The sequence below is a fragment of the Macaca mulatta genome, chromosome 18 (genome assembly GCF_049350105.2).
Source record: "Macaca mulatta isolate MMU2019108-1 chromosome 18, T2T-MMU8v2.0, whole genome shotgun sequence".
NCBI lineage: Eukaryota > Metazoa > Chordata > Mammalia > Primates > Cercopithecidae > Macaca > Macaca mulatta.
Genome location: NC_133423.1, coordinates 7,915,744 through 7,937,461, shown reverse-complemented (window position 1 = coordinate 7,937,461; position 21,718 = coordinate 7,915,744). Strand labels below are relative to the sequence as shown.

Below are 21,718 nucleotides of genomic sequence, written 5' to 3'. Positions count from 1 at the left end.
AAAATATATATATATATATATATATATATATATGTGTGTGTGTGTGTGTGTGTGTGTGTGTGTGTAGCTTGCTACTAATTATCATTTTTAATTGTGGTTAATTACACAAACAAAAATATTAAAAATATATAAAATATATTTGGCCATCAGAACTTCCCACAAAACAATTTTTTTTTTCCCAAAACAAATGGAAAAATTTCCCTTGTCACCACATTGAAACTTAAAATGGCCCATAGGCTATGCAATTAGAGGAAATGACATTTTACTTGAAAAATGGTGACCAGACTTGAGGCCAGAAATAGATTTGTGTATCTTTTTTTCATGTCCTTTATCATCTTCATAGTTATTTTGAAAAATCAATATCTGTTTTCAAAACTCTCTGTTCCAATAAGACTAAGTTATACTTTGAAAATATCCAGTATTATGAAGATGTACATATATTAATCTGTTTTTGTACAAGAAATTCTGTTCATAAATTTCAATTCGATCTCACACATATTTATGAGATTCCTCCCCAATCTTTGTGCTAAAATTACATATTCTTACTGTTCTGAAAGATATTATATTAAGAAACACATCTTCATTGGAAACTTACATTCCATATATACAAACTCTTTCCTTTTATGTGGGGTGAACCACATCATAATTTATCCATTATTTTATCATCCCTAGACATTATTACATAATATTTTTATACTTCCATTATGTCTGCCTTGATTCGGCCTCACAGTGATCTCTTCAATGTGTGTAGTTAGGCATTACAATTACGATAAGGAAGGCATTAAATTTCTTTGGCATCTGCATGCTGATTACTATTAGGCCCTGCACATGTGGGCTAGAGTTGGTTTTCATGATACATACATGTCAGTAGCAGTTCGCTAGTTTAGACACACTATTCTTTTATAAAGGTATAATACTTGCTCTCATTGAACATGCCAAGTCCCAAAAAAGGGGCCTGCAATAAACGAAGATGAGAACCATACCTAAACACATCACCATGACTCAAACTTAAAAATCTGCTCGTTCACAGGCTATCAATTAAAAGTAATAATTTTCTATTTCCATATAACAAACATATGCTGTGTATTTTCAGGGGCAGACATAAACTATAATAGTTGTAAAGCCAGAATCAGAGAGATTAATATATATTATTTCCAAGGATTCTATTAAAAATTACAGGAAATTTCCTGCCTTTATTCTTGTCCAAGTGATTCCTTGTAGACCCACACACTTTATTTAAAAAAATTATTCTAACTGGTTCAATGAAAGTTCTGCAGTATTTTCTGAATAGGCAAAGAAGCAAAATTATTTAAGATACTTGTTTTAGTCAAATTACTTAAGAAAATTAACTTTAAATTTTAAGTATTTCATCAACCTACGTGTCTATACACATAATACTTTTTCAATGATTTAAGTAACCATATCGGTAATAAAAGTCCATCAATAATTCATTTCAAATATTAGAATACTTTTGACAGTGTTTTCTTTATGGTACAATCAAACTCAATCAAAAGCTTTAAAAAAAACAGGAAGGAAGGGAGGTAAGAGGAGGTAAGAAAGGAAGGGAGGGAGGGAGGGAGGGAGGAAGGAAGGAGGGAGGGAGGGAGGAAGGAAGGAAGGAAGGAAGGGAGGAAGGAAGGGAAAGGAAAGGAAAGGAAAGAAATGAGGGAGGAAAGGAGAGTTGGCTTCTGGCAGATTACACAATTTTATTTCATTTTCCTTTGCTCAATAGCCTCACTGTATTTGAAAGTGTTAACTACCCAAGTTTCAGTACGTTGTTACTTCACTAACAGATACAATACTAGTCACCTTCTGCCGACCATTTGCTATTTTCCAGACATACACTGAGAACTTTCAGCTGCCCTGTGGTATTTTCTCTGTTTTACAGAAAGGAAACTGAGGATTAAAGTCCAGGCATCACACATAAGAAAGTGGCAGAACTGACGGACACTGAAGACGTGCTCTTACACACTGTAATTCCATCTCAGATATTTTCCAAAAGCAAAATAATTTTCTGAAATGGCTAATTTGTGATTCTGTTTCTAAAAATGTTTATCATTTATTTTAAAATTTCAAACCCATCTATACTTGCCCAAAGTTATATTCATATCTTTAGGATACATTAACTTTTTAAGTTTTTCTATAGTAATAAAATATTTAATTTAAAAATAAATTCTTTATATAAAAGAATACTTACGCAATAGCAAGGTGTGAAGGCAGACTTGTGTTAAGATATATCTTTTGATATATCAGTTGATATTGTATACCTTTGGTTTTAAAGTCAACTTAATTACTGCTTTCAGAATTTCAGTTAAAGACTCCATCAGCTTAATATAAACAAGCAAAAAAACCACAGAAATACAAATTCTTATTGCGGTCAAATAAATAATGGCTCTCCAAGTTGTCCACATCTTAGTCCCACATCCTGTGAATGTTACTTTATATGGAAAAAGGGATTTCGCAGGTGTGATTAAGGATTTCAAAATGAGGAATTATTCTGGATTATCCAGTTGAGCCCAATGCAGTAACAACTAAAGACAGGTAGAGACTGAAGGAACAGAGATGATGTAACAGCAAATCGTAAAGGCACATGAAGATGCTACACCAGTGGCTCTGACAAAGGAGAAGTGCTAGGAGCCAAGAAATCCTGCTCTAGAAATGGGAAAAGGAAGGAAATGTATTTTACAATGGAGCCTCTTACTGGGCAGCAGCCTTGCTGACATCCTGGTCTCAGCCTAGTAAAACCTGTTTTAGGAATCTGACCTCCAGAAGTGTAAGATAATAGAGCTGTGTTATCTGATGCTTCTAAACGTACGTTAATTGGTTACAGCAGCAATGGGAAACTAATATGCCCATCTAGACCACGTAGCAGATTTCTCAGGCATTTGACTTCGACTAACCAGCCTTCTGCCAAAGTGGCCGTTGCTGCACAGCACAGCAACCAGGGACAGGAGAGGGCAGTGATGAGAAAAGTAAAGATGAGACCGCTGACGGAGAGTGGCGGTTTCCAGCCAGGATACCCTGACAACTCGTATCATAATTAGTCCTGGGATGAATCTAAGGCTGCATTTTTCTAATTATCATCTGTCTTTAAGTTATTAAAGTGAATTCAAGGGTGTATGCACTCATATCGAGGGGAGAAAAGGGTCAATACTATATCTGGTGTTCTAAGATCCTGCAAAATTGCAGGTTTACCATCAGGATCTGTCATGCAGTCAGTCAGTCATCAGTTGAATGTCTCTCAGAAGATAAATGGTGGAGAAATTCTATTACAGAGTTATTATTTAGTCTGAAAACTAAGTAATAGCTTTGTAAAAAAGTGTTTACCAAACCAATACATATATATTTTAGAAAAATTAGAAAATACAGGCAAAAAATGTCACCACCCAAATACAACCATTAATATCTTAATCCCATTGTCTTTTACATATATGTATTACATATATAATAAATGACATGTATTAAATGTTTATCCCATGTAGTTACAAGAGTATAAATGTAATGTACAAGTGTTCGCTACTTGCTTCTAACATCTTGTTTCTTAACATAGTACGTCAGTATCAATCTACCACATCTTAATAAAGAGGACATTCCCAGAACCATTTGACCAATCTACTTAAGCATTTTTCCACGCTTATAAATATGCACTCATCAGCAGTATGTATTCCTAGAGGTTAATATTTCTGATTCCAAGGTGATATTCTATCTTTGTTCCCTATTTTGGAATTCTGACATATAGTGCTAAATTGTCCTTCAGGAAACATTTTGTTTCCTATAAGCAGTGCATATGCTTTTATTTCAAGATTCCATCTCTAATATGACTTCATGTTTTTAACATTTTGATAGATGAAAATGATGTCTCATTAAATTTTAAATTTATATATTTGTTTACTAATATGTTTACATGTTTGCTTCTTATGCTTACAGGACATTTATGCTTCTCTTATGAATTAGTTATACACATTTTGGCCCCATTTTCTATTAGAATGCTTATCTTTTTCTTATTTTTGAATATAATCATTATTTTTTATAAGATACAAGTATGTACCTACTGCCTGTTGTTTATCTTACCAATTATTCTCCAGGTCAACTCTTCCATATTTATTTTGATTATGATATTTCTATATTAATAAATATTTGAAATTTATGTATGTTTGAATATGGTGATTTTTTTATCCATAGTGTGCTTTATTTTAGGAAGACCTGCCAATATATGACACACATTCAGCAATTTTTTCAGCATATGTTGTGCATTGTTTATATTTAAATCTGTACGATCTGGTATTTATGCTACTATATGACATACATACATAAATATTTTCTATATTAGTAAAGTGGTCTTAATCTTTTTAATACACATCAATTCACAAGGTGGTGGCATTAAGATTTATAGTAAGACTTCAATTTACACTTTGGCCCAAGGTATGATTGGTAACACTGCTTTCTCCAGTACATAACATTTTCTTTTCGTGGGGAAATATATAGTGAATAAAATGTCTTTTGATCTTAGTATTTACGCCAAACTTGTAAATGGTGTTTGGCCTTGCTTATTCTAGAGGATAAATGAAACACTGTTGTGAAATATTAAGTGAGAGGATTTACATTTTTGACTCCCTCTTCGCTTTCTTTAAAATAATTCTAAATTAGAAAATGTGTTAATTCATTTTTCCATAACTAACAAAGTTATTTAAAGTCATCCCATTTAAATCTGAAAGAAGTTAAAAAGCATTAAAGTAAGTTGGTTAATTTGAAGATCCTTTGGTGTATAATCTCAGAGTGTTACTGAGTTATAATCTATATTTTTTTCCCTTAGGAGCCATTAAATTTAGTTACTGAGATTATATGACAATTTTACTTAGTTATTACAAAATTAAGAATTTGCATTATCCAAGGCAGAATGCAAACTGTGTGAACAAGAGGCAGATGGCAGGCTATATCTTTTTCTAGACAGGAAAAGATAATAAAACTGAACAGTGAAATAAAATCAATCACTGTGTCAGTAGAGCAAATATCCAGCTAGCATAAACAAACGCTGCAGAGAAAAACTACACACAAAGAGAATTAGGCTTCTTAGAGTACAACCTTCCGTGGGTAATTTACTAAAATAAATGAGGGAGTATGTGGTGGGAGTGTGGCACAGAATACCAGATATAAATGAACATCTGAAGTGAGTCACACACTTGAGTTGAATCTGAGTTAGTGTGGAAGTGCGGTGCCTTCAGAGAAGCAACCATCATATTCATCTTTGAACCATCCATGCCTGGAAAGTTTAGTGAAGGAATAAAAGAATGAAAGCAGGAATATAAAAATGTATCAAAAAGAAAAGTTATTAATGATTAGGCTAGTGGAACCTCAACTTTTAGTGTCAATCTGATGCTGGAGTGATTGTTTCCTACAATTACAGTATATCTTGCCACATCTCCTGAACTATCAAAACTAGGACTAGCACTATATTAATAAACAGCAATCTATTACAAATGTTTTTAAGTAATATGTTAAAATTGATATTTGGATCATCCATTACATTAAAAAAAGCCCACATCATCGCAATAGGAATACTATGTATTATTTTCTATTGCTGAGTCACAAATTATCACAAATTTGCCCACCAGCTTAAAACAATACCTTTTTATGATCTCATAGTTCTGTATGTCAGAAGTCCAGGCAGGGCTCAATTGGGTTCTTTCCTTAGGGTCTCTGAAGGCTAAAATCAAGAAGTCTGTCTGGATTGGGTTCTCATGAAAAATGTGGAGGCCTCTTCCAAGTTTGTTCAGGTTGTTGGGATGTTTCAGTACGCTGGAATAGTAGGTTCTCACTTTCTTGCTGACTGGCAACCTGAGGACATTCTCAGATTCTAAAGATTGCTCAAAATTCCCCGCCACGTAGTTCTCTGTGTAATATGGCAGGCTGCTTCTTTATGGCCAGGTGGAGTGTTCACTACAGTTAAAAATCTCTGACTTCTTTCATCCCTAACCATTAGATATTTACTTAGTTAGGTCAGACCCAGTAGGATAGTTTCCTTTTTAATTAACTCAAAGTGAACTGATTAGGGACGGTGATTACAAGGATCCCAAGAATATACCCCCATGACCTCATGACATAAAGTTCAAATCTCATCTAAATCTCATTGGTTCAAAGTCCAGAGTCTTCTTGTTTAAATCATCTAAACCTGGTGCAGATCCTGGGGGTATGGTTTCTCTCCGTGTATGGGTTCATGAAACTAAAAACAAGCCGTCTGGCTCCAACACTCCCAACACAGTGGTGGGAGAGGCATAGGATTCTAGTTCAAATAAGGAAGAATGGATAACAAATAGGAGTATTGAATCCATAATAATTCTGAAGTCCATCAAGGTAAAGTCAAATTTTTCTTGACTGTTCTGTTGCCTTTGGTTCTGTTCTCTGAGACAGCCTTTGTTTCTCATGGAAAGTGGCGCATATATATGTATATGTATATATACATGTATATATACACACATACACACATATTACACATATATGTATATATACACACACATATATATCATACGTACACACATATATATGTTTTATCAGATTGATCATGCTATTAGAATTTTGGCATTCCAACTGTTTTACTGGGTACTCTCTCTGTCTCTCTCTGTCCAAGCTGACAGTATTTCTGCTGAGAAAATTAGCCTACACCTTTAACATTTAGCTCAGTAATCTACTTAGCTACATAGCCTATATTTAGCCTATATTTGTAACTTAGAAATTCTGCTTGCCACATACCTGCAGAACATAATTGTGCTAGGCTTTCTGCTACTACAAAACAGGGATTTCCCCCTCTCCCAGTTCTTAATAACATATTCATCCTCACTTGCATCTGAGTCATCATCATCTGTAGTCCTCCAAATCCAGATTTCTACTAACCACCTGTCCAAGGAAGCTTGGGCATTTTTCTCTCAAGTTCTTCAATTTTAGACAGCTCACCTGATTAGGTCAGGTCCACCTAAGATAATCTCCTTTCTTTTGATTAAATCAAACTCAATCAAGCTTTCATAGCCTTTATATATATCTGCAAAATAACTTTTCACAGAGAAAGAATGTAAGTCAATAACCAAATAATATCCCAGGCTATTCACACATTCTGACTGTCTCAAGAGCACGGGATTATATAAGCATTCTACACCAAGAGTTGTGATATTGTATGATTCCCTGTCCCTACCCAAATTTCACCCTGAATTCTAATAATCCCTAGGTGTCAAGGGCAGGAACAGGTGGAGGTAAATGAATCATGGGGTCAGTTTCCCCTATACTGTTCTCGCGATAGTGAGTGAGTTCTCAGGAGGTCTGATGGTTTTATAGGCGTCTCACATTTACTCTACTGGCATGCATTCTCTCTCCTGCTGCCCTGTGAAGAGGTGCCTTCCACCATGATTGTAAGTTTTCTGAGGCCTCCCCAGCCATGTGGAGCTGTGAGTCAATTTAACCTCTTTTCTTTATAAATTACCCAGTCTTGGGTATTTCTTCACAGCAGCATAAGAACAAACTAATACAAGGTGAGAATGTCTTGGTTCATCTCAGAATCTGCCTTCCACAGAACATTTCAACTCAGTTCTTGGAACTTAAATGTTCCTGTATGTATATTTCTTTATTCTAAATAAATCTATAGCTTAGACTTGATAGTCTTTTGTCACAAGTTAACATAAAACTAAATGCATTATCTCATTTTAGCAAATTATTGTAAACAATTTCCATGCAACCATAATGTAGACAATTTGTTTTTCCATCTCCTCTACTTTATATGTTTGTTTTCAACAGAAATATGCTGTTCATCAATCAAATGTTAAGTGATGCATATTTTACGCTGCAAAAGTTGTAAAGAAGAGCAGAAGAACAGCTAAATGCAGAACTTCAGAAGTCAAAACTAGTTTTAACTCATTCATCCATTCCAGTTACTGCAAATTCATATTCTAAACACAGAATAAGATTGGCTCAGAAAACTTAGCATGTGATTTATTTAAATGGACATATTCCACTAAGGTCTCTATTTTTTCCTATTGGACAGTTATTCAAATATACAGTCTTACAATTGGTTATGAACTATCTATAAGTGTATTCAAAATTAAAATTATTCTAAATACAATAATTACTTTAAAATCAGTATTCTTTAGGGTCAATGAATTTTCAAAAAAGATGCCAAGGTGTAAAGCTGTAATAATATAAGAAATCTTAAATAATATAAGAAAAGTCATAGATTACATATATTTATATAATATATAATATATTACATATAATATATATTATATATTGTATATTATATATGTATATATAAATATATATTTACATAAGTATATACTATATTAACATAAATATATAAATATGATATGTAACAATTATATATAAAATTATATTATATGTAAATATAAATGTAAGAAATATAAGAATATATATAATGTAACAATATAAGAAATCACAAAGTAAAATACAGCACACCTTCAATAATCAATGAAAGAATTATCCAAGGTATGGCATATCTCAAATTGGATGAATTCTTAATCTGCAAATATGTTTCTTGATATTTGTGGCTTCTTCATCTATGAGACTAAATTACTGATTAATTAATTGTTTTTACTGTTAACCTCAAAATACATTTAAATGTTAAATACTCTTTCTTAAAGAATATATGCTAAAGATAATACTTAAATGTTTTGTCTTCTTTTTTGGATTGCTCATGCATGTGCTCTTCTTCACCAGGTAAATTGTAGACTACACATTTTGTGTGATTCAAGTGAGAAATGCCATTTAGCTTATTACTAAGGCTACCACCTAGTCAAGAAGACAGTTCTCTTTCGGTGATAATATTGATTTTTTTTTTTTTTGTCTTGTCCCTGGGTTTCAAAATTGCTTTAGAGGATAAAGTCTGTATATGATTTTTCTGAAGCAAAAAAAAAAAGAAAAGAAAAGAAAAGTTCAGCTGGGCAGACAACAGCCTTGTGACGCCATAAATCAGGGCAGCAAAATCTTTGACAGAACTGTAAGAGGCAGAGGTGAAGAGTGAGCAAAGTCAGTCGATGCAGCAGTATTATGCCTGTGGGAGCAAGCTGCAGAGGTGGTGCTTCTCAAGCCTAGTTGCAAGTAAATACTTACCCTTTTCAGTGCCCTTATGCTCTCCCCATTACTGGTGTTAGACTAATTTTGTTAGAAATATTGGCATTTAACACAGGCTTTATAAAATGCTTCTAATGTGCACTTGCATGGTAAAAGTCTGATGAATTTTTTAGTAAGAATTTCATACCTCCTTGATACACTGATTATTTCCTTTTCCTATAATTTATTCAGATACAAATGTAAAACTATGATGGCTAAAAATGTATTCATATGGTACCCAAATGAGCATATTTCAGAATAGAAACCCCTCGTTATAGTACACTTTTGTCTAATACTTGAAAGCCATGTAAGCGTGGCATGCTATATGGTTACAGTGTGAAAGCAGAGTATGTAGGCATAAAATGCAGTGGATAGGACAGAAGAATCAAAATTCAGTCTGTAATCACTTAAAACAATGCTGACATATGAGAATAACTGTTACATGTTTTAATGATCATTATCATCATCCTCTTTAGAATATTCGAGTTCTGTCTCAGAAGTGTCTCCAAAGTAGCAAAGATATTCACAAGAAAAATCATGGGATTAGGAGTCAGGTCTTTAATTCTTGCCTCAGTTCTGTCAACAAATCATTAAGCATGGGGTTAAGGATGTGTGGGGAAAGTCAATTAACTTCAATGAACCCTTTTTTTCTATTTGAATTCAGAAAATGTGAAAAATTGAAATAGATGATCTCTAAATTCTCTTCTAACCCCTAAAAATATCCTATGGTCCCCACACAAGAAATTCTCACAGATATTAGGATATTATCAAATACGCTCTGTCTTGTTTCAATTTGTGCTGCTATAAAAGTATACTGGGGTAGTTTATTAAAAAAAAAAAAAAAGACGTATTTAGCTCAGAGTTCTACAGGCTGAGAAGTTCAAGGACATGGCCCCGGCTTTGGGTGAGGGATTTCATGCTGTTTTGCAGCACAGTGGAGAGTTTCCAGGGGGAAGTGGCCATGTGCAAACAAGAGCTGAAAAACCTGAGGGACGTCCTGGCTCTCTCATAACCCATACTCGTAGAAACGAATCCATTCCTGAGAAGACAGATTCAGTCTTTTGCGAGTGAGAACTCACTGGTTACCAGAACAACATCAAGCTGTTAGGTATATGTCCCCATCACCTAAATACATCCCACAAGGCTACCCCTCTCAATATCACCACACTGGGGATCAAATTTCAACAGGAGTTTTGGTGGAGACAAGGAAACCAAACCATAGCATGCTCTAAAAATGCCATAAAGGGAGCAGCTTATGACCGACAGAAACTTACTTCTCACTGTTCTGGAGACTGGAAAGTTCATGATTAAGGCACCATCAGATGTGGAGTCTGCTGAGGGTTTGCTTCCTCATGGACAAACTATCTTGGACTCTCACTGGCAGAAGAGGTGAAGGTTTTCTCTCAGGCCTCTTTTATAAAGGCACTAATCTCACTTACGAGGGCTCTGCTCCATAATGTAATCACTTCACAAAGGTCGAACCTCCCAATATCATCACCTTGGGTAGATGCAGATCTCACCATATATATTTGGAGGTGAAGTCACCTTCAGATTAACCCTAACCCTAACTTCTTCCCCATAATCCCTGACCTTCTCACATGCAAAATATATTCATTTTATCCCAATAGCCCTAAAAGTCTTGTTTCAGTGTCAATTTAAAACTCTTAAGTCCAAAATCTCATCTAAAGCAGATACGAGTGAGGCATACATTCTGAGGCAAATCACTCTTAAGCTGTAAATCTATGAATTAAAATGTGTTATGAACCTTCCAAAATACATGATGAGACAGGCATAGGACAGTCATGCCCAGTCCAAAAGGGAGACATAAGAAAGAAGTAGCAGGTCCCCAGCAAGCCCATAACCTTGAGACTCAGGAATCATTTTCTTGGCCAGGCACAGTGGCTCACGCCTGTAATCCCAGCATTTTGGGAGGCCGAGGCATGTGGATCACTTGAGGTCTGGAGTTCGCAACCAGGCTGACCAACATGGTGAAACCCAGTCTCTACTAAATACAAAATAATTAGCCTAGTGTAGTGGTGCATGCCTGAAATCTCAGCTCCTTGGGAGGCTGAGGCAGGAGAATCGCTTGAACCCGGTAAGGGGAGGTTGCAGTGAGCTGAAATTGCACCACTGCACTCCAGCCTGGGCAACAAGAGCAAAACTCCATCTTAAAAAAAAAAAAAAGAATTTTATCTTAGTGTTCTATCCTAGTGTTCTATCCTTTAAACACACTGGGGTAGAGGTCTACCCAACTGCTTTTCTGGGAACAGACACAGCCTTCATAGATTGAAGTCACATGTCCTTGTCTCTAAAGGTCTTGACCGGGGGTGGCCCCACCCCATGATTCGGTTTGCCATTGTTAGTGAGGGCTCTCTGCAGTGCGTCCCATTGCAAAGATTCTTTGCCCGGGTTCCAAGTATCCTTTGAAATGTAGGTGAAGGCAGCCATGCCCCCACAACTTTGCTGATAAAAATGTGCACGCTCCACTTGGTGCAGTGAGGAAGACTGCTGCCAGAAAGCGCCGGGATAAAAGTTTGAGGTAATTTGAGATACGAGGTAGGGGTGGACAGTGGTTTTTCTCCTTCAACTCACTCTGTTCCCCTAGACACCGGCCCTCTGGAGCTGAGCTGAGAGGCCAAGCGCAGTGATCTCTGATATGCCTTCAGTGTCAACCTTCCACTGACTTCAGCAATAGGTCCTGATTTCCACCGAGTTGGTCAATCCACATTCATCTTATCAGACGCCTGCTTGGCCACACCTTTGGGGTTTCCTTGTAAGCATGTTTTCTCATTCTTTACAGTATGAATAGACCGAGAATTTCCAAATCTTTAATTTCTGCTTCTATTTTGATTAGTAATTCCATCTCTAAATCTTTTCTTTCTTCTTGGATTTTATGACAGGCAGTCAGGAGCCAAACGTTCTTTAACACTTTGCCTAGACATTTTCTCAGCAAAATACCCAATTTCATCCCTTACAAGCAATACCTTCCACAAAACATGAGAGCACAAACACAATTCTGCCAAATTCTTTGCCAATTTGTAATAAGGATGACCTTTCCTCCACTGTCTAGAAACATATTCCTCATTTCCATTTGAAAGCTCATCAAAACGACCCTTACTATTTATATTTCTATAAACATTCTGTTCAGAATAACTTAGGAATTCTCTAACAAGATTCTCCTCCTCTCCTACTGAACCCAGACCAGGATCAGCCTTAATGGTCTGTTCATGGCAACGTAAATATTTTCTAGCAAGGACCTCAAAACTCCTCCAGCCTCTACTCATTACTCAGTTCCAAAGCCATTGCCACATATTTTGAGGTATTTGTTACAGCAACATGCCCACATATCAGTGTAAATTTTCTGTGTATGCCCACTTGCCTGCTAGAACAAAATACCATAGACTAGATGGCTTGTAAACAACATTAAAAATTCCAGCCTCTTAGTTTTGAAGGGACATAACATTCAGGCACCAGCACGCTCTAAGCACTTCACCACTGAACTGGGGATACTATTTTATAAATGTGTAGGCACCAGGAAAAATATCCAGGTACTTTCTTATTACCTGAATAAGACGAAGGCAGATCACTGATTTTCTACCTCCAACTTTTACTGCATGGGTGTGTGAATGGAGTAAATGTTAGATAATACATGTAACTATATATACATATATAAGGCATATATTGGATGTGTATAATTATATGTTAGGCATATATAGTTACATATTAAAAGTATAATTATATATTAGATTATATATACACTAACATACATTAATGTAATTGTATATATTAGCCATATAGAAAAATATATGAATAGTTTGTATAACTATCACCATCTACAAGAACCAAAGTCATCAGCCACTACAAAAAGGTTAAGTCAAAATTCTCTCTCAGCCACTAATATTGAATAAAGCAATACCATCGAGGAACTTGAACTCCCTAAACAAAGTCTCTTTGCTTCCTCTTAAGTACCCTTAGAATGATTCCTGCCCACCCATTGACAAGTAGTAGCACTGATTGAAGTCCACTTTCTATTGTTTTGAAGTTTTCATCTCTTACGTGGAATACTTTCACTTCAATGAATAAAGACACTCTATACCCATGTACTTCATCACAGGATAACTTTGATCTTAGGTATAAATAATGATAGAATTCTGCACAATTTTAGTCAATGCAGTAAAAAGTAGAACATCATGACAAATATACACAGGCAACATCTTAGTCTGTTTGGGTTACTACAGCAAACTACAATAAATTAGGTGGCTTATAGCAAACAGGATTTTGTTTATCATTGTTCTGGATGTTGGAAGGTTCTGGATGATCTTGGAAGTCCAAGATCAAAGTGCTGGCAGATTTGGTGTGTTTACAATCCATCTCCTGGTTCACAGACGAAACTTTCTAGCTATGTCCTCACATGGTGGAAAGGGCAAGGCTGCTCTCTGGGCCTCTTTATTATTAGAGGACTAATGCCTATGACGAGAGCTGTACTTATGAGCTGATCACCTCTCAAATGCCTCACTTCCTTATACCCTTACCTTGGCAACTGGATTTTGAACATATGACGTTTTGAAGGGGTGCCACAGAACCATTCAGACCAACACAGATGGTAACATGACATAAAGGATAAACCTGTTTCAGTGGAAACTTACTGTACATTTATGAGATGATCACAGAGAATGCTGTTGTAAAACTCATCATTTGAAGAGAGTGATTATTTGTCCACTGTGAAAGAACATATTGGGATGGGTGCCTCTGTAGGAAGAACACCCTGTGTCTTTTCAAGTCATTGAAAAGTCGGCCCACTTCAATGACTTCCAGACATAATTTAATCCCATGCATTGAAACTCTATTTTTTATAATCTCAAATAGACCTATTCATAATAATATATGCACCATATATACAGTTCACCATTTCTTATCTATGCAGATTTTTAAAGACTCATAGAACTTAATCTATTTTCAGAGTTGAAAGGGATCTTTGATGTTAGCCAGTCTTTCAAGCTATTCCTACATAGATGACTCCCCTATACCATTCATGCCAGATAATAATCCATTTTCAGATCCAATCACCCATCTAACCATATTTCATGTCCTTCATAGGCATTCTTTCAAATTTTGAATATCACGACTCACACGACAAACATTTTTCCCCCTAAATTGTACTCAAAAGTTTCTCTGTAACTTTCAAACATAAATCTTACTTTTGAGACCCATGAGATATAGGTCTGAGGTAGTTATCACATTTTGAACAATAACAAATCCTAAAGTAAACGTTTCTTCCTATTTGGAATTACATCTTTGTCAGCCTCTTCTAGGTGATTACTCTCCTCACTAATAATAGTCAGGAAAGAACAGACTGTGCCTTTTGCATTTTGATTGGTGCAGCTTCCCAAAAGACTAAAATCTTTTTTTTTTTTTTGCATTGTTTCTCCACTAATGTTAATATAGGCTAATATCGTTTATAGGATTATTTTTATCAGCCATAATCAAAGTATTGACTCACATTAAATTTGAATGAAATAAGACCACAGGAGCGTCCTGGGCATCAGGGTTCCTCTATGTTATTGATTTCTGAAATATAATGCTTTTATCATATATCTCTATTATATTTTATGGTATACTTTGGATAAAAATTACAGATTTTTGTTATTTATGAAAATCTTGACTATATCATTTAATATATTAGCTTGCCCTTTCATATTTTTATCATTTAAATTAAATATGAGTTCTCGGTATGTTATTCCTGAAGACTAAGAATACTGAATAAGTATAGAACCCTGAAATTCCCTCACTGAAGGAATAATTCATTGAATTTGGTAGATCAATCAGCAGTGAGCCACCAAAGGTGTTCTCTTGTAGCCTGAGTTACATATGCTTGTCAATAAAATGAAAATATTTTCCTCAAATATTTTGCTGAGATAAAAATGCACTATCTCTAACATTTTAATCAACTACTGAACCAAATACATCACAGCATACTGTTTTAATCTGACATAAAGCTGGGAGAGATGTTTGACACACTACATGATGGTGTCAAGACTTGAAAGACTGAGTGACATTCAGTATTTCTGGTGTCCTAAAATTCCCCAACTGGGTAATTAAAAGGGAATTTAAAGCCCAAACTATTTATTCGTTATACAAAATAACTGTCTAACACACTTAACATTTACGAATTTAAAACAGTATTGGCTGCTCCGCTTCTGACAATAAGAGAAATCATTGAAATTTCAAAAATATTGTATTGCCTTTTCTAATAATACAAAAATACATAGTTGTGAAATACAAGGTGCTTATTTCTTTTCATTTACAGTTCTTTTTTTCAACTTTTGTTTCAGATTCAGGTGCACATGTGCAGGTTTATTATACAGGTAAAATGTGTGTCAGGGGAGTTTGGTGTACAAATTATTCCATCACCCACGTAATAAGCATAGTACCCAATAGGGGTACTATGATCCCCACCCTTTTCCCAACTTCCACCCTCAAGTAGGTTCTGGAGTCTGTTGTTCCCTTCTTTCTGTCCATATGGACTCAATGTTTAGCTCTCACTTATAGGTGAGAACATGTGGTATTTGCTTTTCTGTTACTGTATTAGACTTCTAAGGACAATGGCCTCCAGCTCCATCCATGTTGTTGCAAAGTACATGGTATCATTCTTTTTTATGGCTACATAGTATTCCACAATACAAAGTTTCTGTGATTTGCCCTTGACTCTGGATATCATCCGTTTTTATATTTTATGTTTTAAATATTTTCTGAAACTTTTCCCATTTACTATCTACCCAAGCAACTCTCTCTCCTTACCTACTTTAACTGGAACTCTGAGGTCACAAACCTATTAAAAATAAATGGGCCTGCAAGAGAAGCTTACCACATTTTCTTTATGCAGTCTAACATGGATAGGCATCTCATTTGATTCCATGCCTTTGTCATGGGAATAGTCTGGGGACAGTTCCGTGATGAACACACACATGCATGTGTCTTTATGACAGAACGATTTATACTCAGTATTGAGATTGTTGGGTCAAATGGTGGATCTGTTTTAAGTTCTCTGAGAAACTGCCAAACTGCCTTCCACAGTGGCTGAACTAGTTTACATTCCCACCAGCGGTGCATAAGTGTTCCCTTTTTTTCCACAACGTCACTAGCATCTGTTACTGTTTGACTTTTATAACAGCTATTCTGAGGCCAGAAAAGTGGCTCATGCCTCTAATCCCAGCACTTTGGGAGGTCGAGGCGGGCGGATCACCTGAGGTCAGGAGTTTGAGACCAGCTTGACCAACATGGAGAAACCCCGTCTCTACCAATAATACAAAATCAGCTGTGCGTGGTGGTGCATGCCTGTAATCCCAGCTACTCCGGAGGCTGAGGCAGGAGAATAGCTTCGGGAGGCGAAGGTTGCTGTGAGCCGAGATCGCACCATTGCACTCCAGCCTGAGCAACAAGAGCAAAACTCCATCTCAAAAAACAAAAATAAATAAATAAATAAATAAATAAAATAACAGCTATTCTGACTGGTGTGAGATGGTATCTCACTGTGGTTTTGACTTGGGTTTCTCTAATAATTAGTGATGTTGAACATTTTTATATGCTTGTTGGCCACATGAATGTTCTTTTCAAAGTGTCCGTTCTTCTTTTCAAGAAGGTACTTATTTCTTAAATGTCACCAGGTACTTATTTCTTAAAGCTAAATTTCTCAGAATTCTTTTTCACTTCCATAAATTTGTAACACATGAAATATTCAGGGTTTCTGACAAATATTCAGAATATATCTATTAGTATGACTCATTATTTATTAGAACATAACTTTCTAAAGTTTATTTGATTTGCCCTTGACTCTGGATAGCACCCATTGTGCTGTTTTAAATATTTTCTGAAACTTTTCCCGTTTATTATCTACCCAAGCAATTCTCTCTCCTTACCTACTTTAATTGGAACTCTGAGGTCACAAATATATTTGAAATAAATGGGCCTGCAAGAGAAGCTTACTAAAAAGAACCTACCAAATATTTTTATGCAGGTTTTTAAAAATTTAAACCCAAACTTCATCAGAAGCTGCTGCATCAGTTCCATAGGCTTCCTAAGAGCTAAACCAAAGACAAATGAAATTCATCATTTCCCAGTTGAATAGTGTGAACTGTCTTAGAAAGGCTATGATGCCTATGTTGAAATAAGAAAGCAAAATGTAATATGTAACTCTTTCCTGTCATGGATCAAAATGAAAAAAGGGGGACGTTAGTGGTTTAAACGACGTATTAGAAAATAGCCTGCTGTGCTCAAACTGTGTGAAGAAAACACCGTTAACAGCTTACAAAACTGGCATCATATGGCATATATGAAGGAAAAACAGTCAAGTGCAGAGAATCTTACGTTCTTGAAAGGATGTGAAGAGCATCTGAAATCGGCTGTTTCGGCTGCCCTCATCTGCCCACATGCGGATCACCCCAAGACCCGTGCGTAGCATCACATCATTAGCCACAGTGCTACAGAACTTAGCTTTCAAATCCTCCACGGAACTGCTTCCATCATATACAGCCACAAAATTCCTCTTGCATTCATTTGAATTCTGCATCTCATAGTCCAAGAAGCGCAAGTAAATCTATAAAACAAAAATAAAATAATTTCCACATATCAAAATATGAATGTACATCAGTAAGTACCAGAATTTCTTTTTTTCAGTCTCACAAGACAATCCTGATTGCAATCAATCTTACTATTTTCCCTTGTGAATAGAAGGAAGATGTACAATAAGAACAAATTGTGTTTAATACTTTTTTCAAATGCTATTATCCTTTCTTTACTTAAATGCACCATTTTCTAGAGCTGAGTGTATTTACCCAAATTCACTTTATGTCTTCTCATAACTTACTGGAAATCAGTTATTAGTTTTGCATACTTACACACTGTTTTACTTTGATTAGCAAAATGTATTTGAAGTATTCCTGATACATTCGTGTTTCAGTTCCATGGCTTCCTTTTACTTCCAAAAATGTACAAAAAATATGCGATTTTCATTAATACCAAAGAAAAACAGAAATGATACTGAAAGACAGTCTCTGGTTTGTTTAATTAAGTTATTTGACATAAATACACTGCTTCATTTCTGAGGCGAAGTATAATGTTTTATAAAAAGGCCAAGCTAGTCTCTGACCACTCATGGCATATACAGAGAGGCTGTTTAGCTAAGCTACATAAATAAAAATTATGAGTAAAATGTACTGTGCAACTTGCTTTATATGTTATTTTGTAATACTTCCAACAACTCTATAAAGTGGCCCATTTTATTGTCATATTCAGATGAAGAAGCTCAGACTCAGATGGTATAAACTGAAAATTAGACGTGAGCATCCTCACTTCCTGGTCCATAATTCTTTTCACAACGTTACGCTGCCTTAGGTGTACTGCTTTTCAATCAACAGGCATTATTTGACTCTTTACTAATGTGCATTCAAAATCACAAGGAATTCATTCAACCAAATACACGTCTATAAAGAAATAATTTGTTCATGCATCCATCGATTCAGTGGCATCTACAGTTTCGCCTATGATTGTTGCAGACACTATTCAAGGCATTGTGGATATCACGGTGAACAAAAGAATAAGGGCCAGTGCTGAAAATGTGTGTCAATTAAACCATGACAATAAGATACAATGTCAAAGAATGGAAATTATATAAAGCCAAAAGACCCATGCACTGTGAAAGGGATACTTAGAATGGTTTCCTAATAGACACATCTTTCATACAGGTATCTCCTAAATGTTTTACATTTTATTTTAATATGAATGCCTACATGCTATTTCCTCTTAAATGCATTTTTCTTAATTTAGCATGGATATAAACTAAAGACATGGCATTCAATCAAACATCTATCTCTTTCATCACTCTCTACGTATTTTTTTATTATTTTGTAAAATCTGAAACTCATAAGACAATTCTTCCAGATCCAGTATGTCTAGCCCAAATTTTATAATTCCACTATTTAAATTAGTGAAAATGTAGCTCTTGTCCTCAATGTTCTTACTCAACAGGGCACCAGTTCCTGTCAATTTCCCCTTTAAACTACTTGTTTTCCATTTCCATTCACACTTCTATAATATTTCAACACTCTCCTGACCAGCCTGGATGGTTGCAAGATGCAGATTCTCCTTACAACCCCAAAGTTTACTCTTATTAATAAAACTAGTTTACTCTAGCCAAAGTTATATTTCTAACAAACAAATCTAATAATCACAGTCTTTTAGCTAAAATTTTTAACTTGTGTATAATTTTTAAAAAGTCTAAAAACATCAACTAGCAAATTTACATCCTTCTTATCTCTAACATTGTAACCATTCTCAAAAAAGACACCCTTTATGAACATGACATTAGCTTCACATGAAGTTGTCATTCTCCATCTTCTGTCTAGGAACCTCTTCCTGATTTGTCAAGAGTTAGTTCAATGGTTGCACATCCAAGGAAAGGTTTTCACTGCTCCCACTCCCCAATCACAGCAGACATAACCTCTGTAGCCTCTATGTGATTTTGAACATATTTAAAGCCATAGTTCTAGGTTACAGGTCCCTTCTAATAAACTTGTGTTCCCGAAAAGCTGAAGCAGTGGTATACATTTTTGTATTCTAAGCATTAATACATATTTTACACATAGTAAACACTCCAGAAATGTTTCTGAATGATTAACTAACTGGAAGTTTCATTTTCTTTATTGAATTCCTTTGTTCAGCATTCATATTTATTATGCGCCTATATGACAGACATTTAAGTATTATAAATAATGATAATGACATAGTGTAGTCTTATTTTATTATATACAGTGGAAATGATATGCAATCATTCTCAAAACAAGGTATAATATAGATCTAAATTATGACATAAAAGGATAAGACAAAATGTCGCAGACTTGTAAGACTCTGAAAATAGAATGTGAAGTTCTAAATGAGGAAATCCAGACACAATTTGATGAGAAAGAACAAAATCAGAGAAATGTGGACAAATGAATCAAACGGAACAACAGCGGAAAGCACCTGAGTTGTATTATGCTTTGCAAGGCAGGACGATTTTCATATATGAGCAATTTGTCGCATTGAAGTTGGAAGTTATTCTAAAATTTCCAAATACTTTGATGCTGATTTAAATTACGGGCCATTGCCACAGCCTTATAAGAGACACATGCCCCAATGAGGCCTTCATTTTCGGTATGCCCAGGTTATTCCTTTGTTTTATTTTATCTAAAACTCAGATATTACTCATGCAGTCCATCTGTGATTTCTCCTCCCAACACATATTTCATTTCTAAAATTATTCAAGAATTTCAGAAATATCCAGTTTAAGAAGGTATATATGCATCTAAAAATGTGAGACTTCCAAGTTTATACTAACTCGTTTGTTTTTTAAATGTTAACATGACTTAAAAAAAGATTTTTTTTTTCCAGATGACCTTTATTAGAAAGCTGAAGCAAAGAAGAAAAAAAATAACTTGCTTCAGGACCATAAGTGAATTAATGTGGAAACCTTAAAGAAGATTAAAATTTCCAACTCTGGTTTTAAGGTTCTTTTCATCAGGTCACATTGCCCCGTTCTGACTAAAAGGAAAGAAACTGAAAACACTGTAAAAATAAAAAGTAAAATCTAGGTATTATACAAAATGGTTAAATGGAACAAAAATTCAAGTATGTACTTATACTCTAAAATACTATGCAATAAATTCAACAAGTTTATCAGCTCTTAAAAAAGATGCAATTATAATTGGAAGTAAACATTGTCATAAGCAGGAGAACACAGATTAGGGTAAATAAAGAGTGCTTTCCACTCCTTTGAAGTGTAATACGAAATGACGCGTCTCTCCCAATAGCCTTACAAAGTTATAAAAACCAAGTACTAAGCCCACAGGAGGAAAAATCTTTAAATAATTGCTTGGCTAACACAAAAAAGCTATTAGACCACCTGATGTTTTCAAGTTGAAATGTTTCAGTGGCTCAACGCGTTTCAACAATTACTTAAAATTTCTAACACTGCATGTCATGTAGAAACACACCTTAAAATACTATTTCATTGTTAGGAAAAGAAAGTTTGTGTGTTATATTGACGATAGCTTAAGACACTGCTAATGCATCATTTCAAATCTCTCAACAATAGATACTTGTTATTAAGATGAAGAGAACTGAAGTTTACAAAAATTAAGTAACTTTCTCAGAGTGACACAGTAATGTCACTTAAGTAACGGACTGGTACTGAAGTCAGATCTGCCTAACAGTTGGACACTCATCACACTGTGCAGCCTTATGTAATGTTTTTAAATGCTCACAGACTTAGAGCCCAGAAAGAAAGTTATATTTTTAAAGAAAACAAGCTAAAATAAAATGAGTAATAAAACAAATAAGAAAGCAAATCAAAACTATTCACGTTTCCTAATGAGCTAGAAAAGATGTTGACTATCAAGTTATAAATAAAATGTATAGAAAATAAATGTGTCCCTCAAAAACAAATGGCTGTTTTAAATTCTTTAAAAATAGAAATATTTTAATAAGAATATTGCTATAGTCAGAAAGTCAGTTTGCATATGAGCCTTATATTTTTTTCATTTGACAGTTCTATATTTTCCGTATGAGGTGATGGTCT

The 21,718-nt window shown here is 35.0% G+C and overlaps 1 protein-coding gene across 2 annotated transcripts in view; it reads right to left on the bottom strand.

Annotated features, from left to right (window-relative positions):
- The window catches only part of NETO1 (neuropilin and tolloid like 1), a 126,303-nt gene that overhangs the window by 22,945 nt on the left and 81,640 nt on the right, over positions 1-21,718 (bottom strand). For both annotated transcript variants that reach the window (XM_015122167.3, NM_001257852.1), the window contains 1 exon segment: positions 17,473-17,701. In XM_015122167.3, coding sequence (XP_014977653.1) covers positions 17,473-17,701 — 229 coding nt within the window.